Source organism: Alligator sinensis, unplaced genomic scaffold (genome assembly GCF_000455745.1).
Source record: "Alligator sinensis unplaced genomic scaffold, ASM45574v1 scaffold388_1, whole genome shotgun sequence".
NCBI lineage: Eukaryota > Metazoa > Chordata > Crocodylia > Alligatoridae > Alligator > Alligator sinensis.
In genome coordinates, this window is record NW_005842394.1 from 591,811 (window position 1) to 603,875 (window position 12,065).

The 12,065-nt window shown below is 38.0% G+C and overlaps 1 protein-coding gene across 3 annotated transcripts in view; it reads right to left on the bottom strand.

Annotated features, from left to right (window-relative positions):
• The window catches only part of CDK5RAP2 (CDK5 regulatory subunit associated protein 2), a 110,669-nt gene that overhangs the window by 80,000 nt on the left and 18,604 nt on the right, over nt 1-12,065 (bottom strand). For 2 of the 3 annotated variants that reach the window (XM_025211238.1, XM_006029709.3), the window contains exons 8-12: nt 9,401-9,563; nt 7,751-7,804; nt 7,225-7,344; nt 6,510-6,602; nt 4,246-4,464 (exon numbers count right to left, since the gene is read on the bottom strand). In XM_025211238.1, the coding sequence (XP_025067023.1) occupies nt 4,246-4,464; nt 6,510-6,602; nt 7,225-7,344; nt 7,751-7,804; nt 9,401-9,563 (649 nt within the window). The remainder of the gene's footprint in view (nt 1-4,245; nt 4,465-6,509; nt 6,603-7,224; nt 7,345-7,750; nt 7,805-9,400; nt 9,564-12,065) is intronic. The other variant, XM_006029711.3, reaches the window with a different exon arrangement.

Below are 12,065 nucleotides of genomic sequence, written 5' to 3' on the forward strand. Positions count from 1 at the left end.
ACAGTCCCTTTACTGTTACATGCTATTTTCTTGATTTTATGACTTTGCATTATGCAGGTTCACATCAAAGCCTTAACGTTATTTTAATTGTTTTGGTGTTTTACTTCTATTTGCTTCATCCAAATTGTCATTTAAACTGCCTTTTTCCATATGTTAAATGTAGTTTTATTACTAGCCAGTTAAGAAATCACTAATAGCTGCTTCAAGGTAAACAATTGCTACAACTGAAATACTGGGCAAACTCAGACCCCATTTCTACAAATTAGTTAATGCAGAGAGTCCTGTGGAGACCAATGGGGCAACTTGCATGAGTAGGGCTATTTGAATAAGACTTGCAGGGTCAAACCCAAACTTGGTCCCAGCTTAAGATACCATCTGCATCACTTGCATTTGGGGGGTTGTGTATGTTTCTACTTTCATTTCATTTCATTATTACAGACTGCACTGTCATATGACTTTCTGGAAACAGCACATTTCAAAGCTGCTTCAAGAGCCTTTGGTTCCATGTCATGAAACTCCTAAACTGGGTCACATGTAGACCATGAACTGGAATTCAAGGATTAATTGAGAAGTCATGCTTTTCGCTATACCTTCCACAGTTCCTTGCCTCTTATTTTTACACTGAGGCTTTAAAAAAATGCACTGATATTTGACAGCTGAGGCTTTAAATAGTTATGATCTGGCTCTTTTGTGTAACCCCAATGGAATCCAGCACTCCATATCTTTGATGAACAGAAGTTAGAAAGTTTTATGGAGAGAAGTTATAAGCATGCCTGGATAGAAAAAGAGATTGCTGTAGTAAAGATAATAGTACTGTTCCCTACACAATATCAGCACCAGTCTAGGTGTAAAAATCAGTCCTTGTGAAAGAAACATAGAGACTCCTCCTTAAGTGACACAGATGTTATGGTCAAGGAAGGGAAAGGGGGGTGGGAATTGGACAGACAAGGTGTAGTCATTTCTAAACAGAGGAGATTCTGTGGGACAGTCATCTTATAGATACTTTGGAAGCACTTACTCTGCGTATGAGATCCCCAAATTTTTGCCAGACTAAACCAGGATTGGAACTGAAAATTATTGTGTCTGCATGAGTTAGGATGCTGTAACACACAAAACTATCCATCACTGTAGCAGATTGCTTGAACTCACTGACCACTCAAATTGGCCAAGAGAAAGCCTACTGGTTTCTATACATTGAGTTGCAAGGACACATAGTACCTATATGCTCTCGTTTATGCACTGAGAGCATACTTTTGCAATCCTTTCTGCCAACCTCTCTCTCAGGGGACATTTCTATGATTCATGATAGTTGAACTAAGAAAAAAAAAAAATGAATGTGAAACACTATAATGTTGGTTGAAGATTGGAGCAGGTGCCTCCCCCTCCTTGTCAGATAGAAAAACAGATTGCTGAATAATTAAAGCTTGAAGTGCCAAAAACCTTCCTTCCTATATAACAGAGAGAGCAGACAAGGTAAATTCTGGTTAACGAGTTATTCTTCATTTCCCAACCAACTGATAAATATATCTTAATCATGAATTTAGGCCAGGACAGAAAAGCTACGTAAGATATTTCATCATCAAAGGCTGAACAAATTCTTGGATTTTAAGTTTTACCGAAGAAATACTGAGACCATGTTTCTATGTGCATACACAGCATTAGGCGCACACAGCATTTTAAATGTGCTGATCTTTCCTCCTAGTCAGTTCTATAGGAAGCAGCTTGTTAAATAAGTTGCGTCTCATCAGTTAGTAGTTCTAGCAAATTACCAGAACTGATAATGATGCTGATCTAAAAATGGTTCCCCCTAAGGAGATATATCTATAGCTTCCGAGGTGCCTGCAACTATAGAGGGACTATCCGGGGGACAGGAAGGAGTGTGTTTTTTAAATAATCCAATGAATAGCAGAGGTGCAAAACCAGGACAGAGTAGCCATTTTGAGGAGAATATCCATGTCAATTATTTAGGGAGAAAATTTTTAGTACTGTATGTTACCAGTGGTTTCAAAAATAGATCCCATCCAACAGGCTTGCACCTATATTTAATTTAGCTTCTGCCCTCATCGGTAGAATGGGGTAGACTTGTGCAAAGTGGTGACCTGGCAAGTTCAGACTGGGAAAGTAGGGTGAAGGAACTTTCCTGGGTTTTCCTCTCTGCCACAGAACATCATAAGCCGGTCTCCCTATATAGTTCTGCACAGAAACAGATATCATTACAGTTATGCCATGTGAAAGATCATAAAAAAAAAATCCTAATAAAAAACTGGAAACAGCCGAGATGGCATCTAATTAAGGATCTGGAGGAAGAATGTCTCTGCCTTCCACAACCGTTTTCTTAGTTTTAGTTTTATAGACTGATATACAGTTAAAATAGACGTATCTGAAAACATTAAACAGAACAGCATATTTAAGACTGTTCCCATATAAAGTTCACTAAAGTGGTTTTCGATTGGTCAGAGAGCAAAATATCATAGTACATTTTTTACTCCCACATACCAACTATTTAATGAGTAACATTTCACTGCTATATCCAAATGTACTTGCAGCTCTGAAATTGAAGCAGCCATTGTGCAAGGAATGGAAGATAGGTCAAGGATGTAATTTTTAGAAGATTGCTCATCTTTTGGCAGAGACATTTTTCCCCAAGGAATTAATCATTTACATGAGGAACTTGGACAGAATAGAGTTGAATAGACATTTGTAATGGCTCTAACTTTGAAGCCCCCTGAATCCTGCCTTTCCTATTTAGATTTATATGCTAGCTTCCTTAAAAAAAAAATAATGAAAGAGGTTTTGAATAGAGAGTTAAAAGTAAAATGATGTAAATCAATAAAAGTATGCTTTTTATGACTGCTGAACTGACAGGAGTCATCTGCTCTTTTTCCTAACCTCAATACCCAGAAGAAATTTCAAGGAACAGCATACATTAAGATACCATGATGGCAACTTAACCACACCTGATATCCAACCAAAGCTGTAACTCAAATAACTAGATCTTGTTGGTGAAAAGTCTATTTGTTTGTAAGGAAAGAGATCCCTCTACTGGATTTATGTAATACTGCAGGAGACCAACTGCAACTTTCATCCATACCCATTACATTGAGAGGTCCTTGCTTAATAAATGGAATATAAGGATCAAAAGAGAGCATTTGCCAGCAGAAGTTGTTTTAACACAGAGCATAGCCTAACAGACAACCTCATGTGGTTAGCCTCTGCTAAAACACAACTGTTCTTGTAAAACTGGCCATGGTTAAATCTGTTTAATGAAATCTTTTTTTTTCTTTACAAGTATAAGCTCATTGTGTCTTCTGTTATTCAACATGGTTCCAAGTAAATCTTATTTAAAAGGCAGTGCCAAAACTGTTACGAGTCAGCCTTCCCTAACTAAGAGAGGAGTTTGGTTCATCCCTTTGGTTGATGCTGCTGCTACAGCTGAAGAACCTGGTCTTTGCCCAAACAGGTGGTGACAGGACTTAAGTAAAATCCATGTGACAAGACACAGGGGAAGAGGAAAAAGTGTGCTTTAAGACAGGCGTTCAGTACAGCTCATCTTCAACGTAAAAACAGGAAACCTGATCTTTCACTTTGCTGCCATGCTTGCTGAAGCTGAATGTGCTGATCCTGACATTAAAGGAAGGTGAAAGGTGCCAAACATCAAGTAGAGAGCAGCAAAGAAATTAATGAACAGAGCTAGTACTCGAGGCTCGTTCTGTATCATGATTAGCCAATCCTTTGCTCTTGAGGTTTTACAAGTAGGAACTGAGATTAAAGAGTACAGGGTTTACAGAGAACAAGGTGCACTAGTAATAGCAAGTGGGAGTTTGGTTCCCAATGGTAACCTCTGGCTAACTCATTCTGACATTACATCAGTGCTGAAAAGAAAAAGTTTAAATCTGAGCAATGTCATTTAAGATCATTTACAAAATATACTTAGCCTGACAGGTATAATAGGATTATTATAAAATGTACAATACTAGAGGAGCTAGAGATTCCACCCATAGCAAGACTGAAGTTGAACTTTTCCATTTCCTATTTTATACAGGACTCAACCACAGGCCAAATTAAAAATCTTTAGAATGTGTTCCAGTCAGCTAGAACAATTTAAGGACAGACAAAACACACACCACTCTTTTGGGCAGTATCCTTTGAACAGTGAATTAATTCATTACAGAGGAAAGGACATGCTAAAAACTGCATCAGCTATATTAAAAGCTTTAAAAAGTAGGGAAAAAATGTGATAACAACATTAATGGTTTTGTCGCATCTGCTCTTCTGGAGTTGAGCTTCATCCAATTCCTTTTCCATTTTCTCTCTTTCTAGATTCAAATCATTTAGCTCTTGATCAGTCCTCTTAATTCTCCGTTGCAGTTTACGATTCTCCGTGTCTTTTGTCAGATTTTCTGAACGCAGCTCTGCGAGGAGGGCCTCTTTTTCCATCAAGAGCGCTTGATAATCCTCAGCCCCCTAGAATAAGAAAAAAAACAAAGTCATAGTATATAGTTATTTCACATGGCTAGAAGCCTATACTCCCACCTACTTTTCTTCCTGAACTCCCTTCAATAGTTTCACCTTTAAACTGAAAAATACAGTGCAATCTCAATTACCCAAATAACATGGGAAGTATTATATCAAATATTCTCTTGATTATCTAAAATAATGTGATAAAAGGACTCCAAATGAGATCTAGGATGGGATAACAAGAAATCTGAATAATTAACGTTAAGGAAATAAAGTCCGAGCTGCAGTGAGTACAAAGTGAAAATGAAATTATTTTGGGGGCTTAGGGAAAGGATAATAATGCATAAAGCTTTTCATCTTTACATCACTGGTTTGACTTTGGTCAAGTGCATGCTGCATATATGAAGACGAAAATACGGTCTTTGTCCGCTTGACATCATGCACACTATTACAGTCAGCTTCCTTACTGATGATCACAGCACTGAACACAGCAAAGGAATGGGACATGGAGCCTGACCTACTCGCACTACTGGGGGAGGGCACCGGGGCTTCCAGCTCAAGAATGAAACTACTTGGCAGGTAACGAGAAGAGAAAGGCTTGGCCTGGCTCCCACTTTGCTGTGTTGGTTTCTCTAGACAGGAGAATTTAGATTTCAACTTAACTTTGGACCTTGTAGAGAATAATGTGCACTTAAAATGGGAAACAAAGGTTGTAGATCTCTAAATAAGACTTTACTTGTATAAAACTGAAAGAATTGCAGCTCTTAAGCCACCTATTTACTCAGATGCCAAGATTTAAAATGGATTTAAAAGACATTTTTTATTTAACCCTACTGATGGCGTTTTGTTTGTTTGTTTTCTTCAATTTGTGGGGCATCTCTTCATGTCTTTGATGTATCTATTCATAAAGCAATACTATTTTTAAAGCTGCTGTTCCATTAGACTACAACCGATGCACTTCAGTCCAAAGCAATGATGGAGGTAGTCACAACGATTTGAGCCATTCAGAAAAATCTGATGCACAGACAGCACATCTAACATGTCCCATAGCTTTCCACTCGTTCTCTCATGATATTCTGGTCTCCTACATGAGCAGTCATCACTTTCTTTTTCTATAAATGTTATTTTAATTACTCAAGTTGAGAATGATTTATTAGTTTTTTATTCAAGACAAATCCAAAAACATAAAAGCAAATACATACTTAAGTTGTGGACTCCAATTCTCATTTTATGAAGCACCTACTATTTCACAAAATAAGGCCTTTAGAGTGCAGAACTACCACCATAAAGCCCTTCCTCCTCTGCCCACACGGAAGTGTTATTAAATCACTGTTTTCTAACAAACGTTCCACTGTTTTCTAACAAACATTTCACATTATTACAAAAAAATAAAATAAAACCCAAACAAGTCTCACGCACCCACTCCCAGTCTGCTAATGAAGAAGAGACAGCTGTGTGCTGTCACCATACTTACGGCAATACAACCCCAAATGTTGCATTGTCTCCCCTAGGTGTCTCACATACATGGATAGTACCAATACTATAGCCCTGCAAAATCCCCCAAGAGGCATTTCCTGGTGGATGAAAAAGCCAGGAAAGAAAAAAGTAATAATAAAATCCACTAAAACAATCTCCCCCATCATGGTACAGATTGGTGTCACCATGCACATTAAGTTTCACTCAACATTTCTGAGATCAACAAACTCAGTCTGAAACAGGGGTTTAATTTTGGAGTTACCACAATAATGTTGGCGATTTATGAAAGTATATTCTTATTCTGCATTTAAGAGATTCCCTCTCCCTCTGAATTAATTATTTATTCTCAGAGATGCTACTAAGAAAAAAAAAGACACATGAAGAACAAGATAAATAGTAAGAAATCTACTTTCAATAGTCTATCATTTAAGTTGAATTACTTTAGGTAATTTGCTTCACAATGAGGACAATTAAATTTTTTAAATTAGTTTTAATTTCTTCCTCCTTGCTGTTACAGTGAAATGTCTTTCAATATTTCTATGCAAAGGAAGTAATTTAAATCATTTGCATCTTACCTTGAACTTCTGGATTTGAGCTTTGTGAGTCGCTTCTCTTGCGTTAACCAGTGAAACATTTAGATCTTCAATTTCAGAACCAAGTTCTTCATTCTTAAAACAGAACAAAAAAAAGAATTCATGAACGCATGAATAGTCACAAGTAACACTGTCAAAAAGCTCTCTCTAAATGGCCATGATTCAATTATAAATTAAACTGCATTATCCTTTCACCCAACCGAAAGAAACCACCCAAGACCTTCATAAAGCACAGGAAATGTCCAACTGAACTTGACATGTAAAGAAACAGTATTGTAACTGTACATAAACGACTACAATTTTTCATACGCATCTGACGTTCATTTGAAGGTAGTCGCTCCTAATGCGGCTTTTATTAAGCTCATATTCCATTGGCACCACAATGGAAAGTGCTTTCTTTATATTTTTCTGCCAGCTCGAAAACTGTTCTTTTCTCATCATCAAGAGCAAGTTCATCAACTCAGCCATTTAACCTTTTTCCATAGCCAAACAACTAAATCTCTAGAAAGCACACCATTTTAAAGTAGCAAGCCATTACATACAAGATTCCTCAGAAACACAGATTTGCACTAAAAGGACTGATTCCAAAGTCTTCTGAAGTCAAATGAAAGAGCCTAGTGACTTCAATAACATTTGATCAGGCCCTAAATAACCTGACGTTCTGTTTTTTTTTTTTAAACAAAACTAGTCAACATACCTCTCTCTCCTTTGTTTTTAATGCAAGAGTTAGACCTTGAATTGTTTTATCCCTTTTCAAACCATTTTTCTTTTCAATAGCAAGCTCACTCTCTCTCTCCTGTAGTTCTTCTTGAAGAGACTAAATTGAATTACATGGAAGCTGCATTATATTAGGCAAGTTCATACTAAAATATAATGTAAATGCACAGTTTCTGTTAAGCACACCATCTTATTAGTCTAGCCACTAAAACAAAATATAAATCCAACTCTGCTGTCTTCACAGATATTTGGAACAGAAATATGAAAGAAAGTTGATATGGCAGAAGGGCATGAGTATCAGACGTGCTGTCTCGATGTATCTAAGGAGTGCTGCTATTGACTATACTGAAACCTGCTTGGAAATAGACTGAAGTCAGTCTGCCTCATAATGCAAAAGGGTTTTCTTCGTTTCAGCATGAAGGAAGACCTCTCTACCTTTGAGTGCTTTACAAAAATGCTTAAGTTGTAAAAGCTCAAATAAATAGGAACAAAGTTTAACAACATACCTGGATTTTTTTTTCAAATAAATTTCTCTCATTTCTAAGTTCCATTTTAAGAGCCTACAAGAAGAGAATAGCGGTTACCCAAGGTAAAATTACTCAAAAGTATGCAGATTCGATCATTAAGGATTAAAAAAGAAGAACGAAATAGAAGTTCAACTAGAGGTTCTCTTCTAGAGCTTAAGTGGCGTATTCCTCCAAACCAACTCCGACTATAATATTTATAGTTATAGTACTTAAACATTTTGACAAAAGCATATAGCAGACTTCCAGGAAACAATTATAAGCCTGATTTCTACAGAATCATTGTAGAAAGCCAAAAAAAACCCCAGGTTTCTTGATGAGACATGACAACTCTGCTTGACAAGTTAACAAAAATGCATTTTTAAGGAGTGGTTATCTATGACAACAGGATACACTTATCAAGTAGATTTACTTGAAACTGCTCAAATTTAATTAAAACTCTTCCTTTTCTATAAGTTTCTATGCTTTCTGGGGAAAATTACGAGGCAAGAAAAAATACACATCCACACATCTTTAAAACCGTAAGGGCAAAAGTTATTTATTGTACCAGCAATACTAGTAATTGTGAAGAGAAATTTGACATCTCAACAAGAGGATACTTGAGGTGGACAAAGGCAAGGTCATATAAGAATAAAAAGGAACCAACTTCTGCTTATTTCCCATAAACTGATTTTAAAAAGAAATACCCTAGGCTTTGTGGGCCTCAAAAACAATACTTCTCATCAACCAAGACAAGTTAATGAAAGCTTTCATTCCTTTCATTTCTATGTGCTTCTGATCTTTTAATTCCATTACTCACACCAATTCTGACAAGCGTTCGTTCCACTTCCCAGTTTTTGGCAAAGGAGGAGGAAAGGTTGCTTTTCTGAACAACATGCCCAAAAATAGTACTTTGGGCACAAAAATGCAGAAATAAAATTTCTCAGGAGCTTTGACACATTCCATGATTTATTATCTGCATTTCATCGCCAATCTTCATTTATATTATTTGCAAAGACCCAGGGAAAAGATGGGTGAGGGGGGCAAGGAAAACAAGCCTTAAGTTCACTTCTGATTTTCAGTCTCCAAGATATCAGTTTTTTTTCTTTACAGAGAAGTAAAAATAGGCAGGTACTGGTAAATCATTCTCACTGTAGAATCTGGATCTACACCTTCCCTTTATTACAGGAGTCCTGCTTGTGCCTACCTCCATTATCAAAACCTCTCCCCTTCAGAACGTAATAGTGAAGAGACACTTAACATAGAAAATCATTTGAAAGTTACACAGGGAAAATGATCTACTGAAGAAGAAAAAGTCTTAATAAGAACAGAAAGCTTATTCATTTCAGTTCAAAACATCTAAGCAGATCTGTGTATCTATTATAAGATAGTTACACAAAAGCTGTAAATTATGTGCAAAAAACAAAAATACAAAATAAATTAATAAAAACTATGATCTGGACAGCAAAGAGCAATACTGGCTGCCAAAACCACAATATGAACAGTGAATGGAACAGGATGAAGTTGAGGAGTCAGGGACAGCTCAGAGGAGATCTGTATTAGAATAGAGTCACTTGTTTAGTGTTATGCTCAAGACCTTTAAAATCCTAGACCACGTGAGATTTGCGATGTACAACTGTTTGGTTTCCTCACCTCTATCTCACTATCTTTTTCATGCCTCAAAGCAACAGTAAGTTCTCTGATTTTTTCTGCTGACAAGCTCCCATCAAAAGGTCCACTTTGAGACTTTTCCTCTTCAAGGTGCTGAATTATAGCTTCTTTACTTTTCAAAGACAGATTCAGTTGCTCTATAAGTCTAAAATTACAAGATTTAAATATTAATCTTATATCATCAACTAAAATCAGATCTCAAGCCATTACAATAGAGATTTTTTGGAGCACCTCCCAAGGTTCAAACTCCAAACAGCATTTCTCAACCATCAACCTCGCTCCTCTCCCCCTGTACAATAACCAAAAAGAGTACCAGCATTGTTATTTAGCTGTTTGCTATAAATCAAGTATTCTCCATTTTGTTTTTTGGGAACAACTTTCCCCAAAAGCAGCCTGCTTAAGCCTTTTCAACTTGACATTTTCAATGCAAAGAAAACTGTACTTCAAAGCTTTCTAATACTTAACAGCCATCAGCGTAGTTCACTTCCTGCCAATTGCCAACTTAATGCTGAACAAGCCACTCAAACGTAACTGGAAAATTTGAGCAAGAGTCCCACTTCTGTTAGCTATAGCGTAATAACAAAGCTCAGTGACAACCCTTCCTTTACCCAAGCACTTGTCTTGACACCCAAATCACTTCCACCGATAAAAAGCATAGCAATCAACTTTTTGGCTTAATGAGGCAGCAGTTCCCAAATCACAGCCAGATGGCCACCAAGGCCCATAAAGTCTTTCCTATAAATATGCAAAAATGAATTTCTTTAAATGTCAAAATGGTGAAGGAACTAAAACTAGAGGTCCAAGAGATCCACTCCACATATTACGTCATAGTACAACGTACAAAGAACTATTGCTCTGTAGCTTAAGTCATGGGTCACCAGCACCGTTTGGTCCGATAAGGCTTTGAAATTTAGTTTACTGCAAGGACAGAACTACTCAGTGCTCTAGTTTTCTAGCCTTAAAAGCACTTACTCTGATCCACCATCGTCTAACCATGGAACATCATGGATACTGGATCACATAAATGAAGACATTCCCATTACTGTCATCATCTCCCACACAACCTACTCTCTGCTTGATATAAAAGCTGCAGTTTAAAGTTTCCAAAGTCAATTTATAACATGACAACGTATTTGTTTCCAATTCAAGTGACTTGGGACAGCAGCTGTTAAAATCATATAGGCAAAGAGAGGTATGGGCTGAAAGAAAGATGATAACCAAATGATTTATGCCATAGGAGAGTTCAGATTTACAGCTTTCAACACAATTGATGGAATAGAGCACTTAAACTTGTCACGGGTCCCTTAGAACTCACCGTCCCTTTTGGGCACTACTCCAAACACAGGAAATTTGAGGTTTCAGACCAATGTAACTTTCCACCTACTACTATTGTGAAGCATCTGCACAGTTTAGCTTACAGGGTTCTTTGCATGCCTGCAGAGAATACAGAAGTGCACTCTTGAAGGATTGGTAGGCCCTCGAGACAGTTCTGAAGCTACCACACATATGGAGTTGTGCTAACTGAACATATCTTTCACCTTCCACCAATACCAGAGGGAATAAAGGCACAGAGTGTGATTTTCTCTTCCAAAAGTTTACACGCAAGTTCCAACTGCTTCCTGAGCACCAACTCACTATGCAGATACTTTTTCACCTACCAACTGTCATGACCCAATGATTGTGTGCGCGCTTCAGCACTGCAGAATTATTTCCCGCCACATGGAGCTTTCTTTGCACGGTGCAATTCTCAGCTGCAAAGAGAAAACCCCAGTGCAAAGGAGTTCCCGCCACCCGTATGTAAATTTGTTTCCCACTATTGGCTGTTTCTAAATTATTCCCACGTGGCGGCTAGCGATTGGCTTGCTAGTCGTATAAGAGGTTTGAGCAGTTTCCGCCCAACTTGTAGAGGACTCCACAACCATCTCGTGGGAACTCTGAGCACGTGGCAGAGTAATAGAAACTTTGTGTGTGTGTCAGAGGAGTTCGGCGGCCTGATCAACCACCAACCTCTTCCCGTCTCGTTCGTTAAATTCTTAAGACGTATCTACAGTTTTGCGCGCTCGTCAAGGGTATCCAGAGCTCTGTCGTGTTTGTTTTGCGGAGCCTAGCAAACTCCGTGCGTGTGTCTTCAGTGGAGCCTAGCAAACTCCACTTGTGTTTGTCTGTAACTGCAACTCAAGAAAGTTTTTCCTGCCTGCACTGCAACCACCTATGGTGTAAGTAAAACAATCTTTAATTAACCGCTACGAGTCCGTGCCTAATTCTAGTCCATTGTGCCACAGTCCCCGCCCTACCGTTGCGGGCTCCTGGCCACAGCCCGCTGCGCGCCCCCGAAAGCCTCGGACCGCTCCCGGCCCGCACACCAACAACTCACATCTAGCGCTCTCCAAAGAAACTAAGCAAAAGTATTAAAAAATCCTGCCAATTTCTGCTAAAATTATGAATTTCAATGGATGCGTCAATGGGACTGACTAGCACATGAATATATGAAAGCAGCAAATGAATGCAAGCATACACACTGCAATTCCCATTCAACAATGGCAAAATAAGCATTATTTGGGCACAAAAATAAATAAGAATAACGACCACCACTGTAGCTAGGTATATACTTTAAAGCATTTCTATATCACTTGCACACCACACCCGC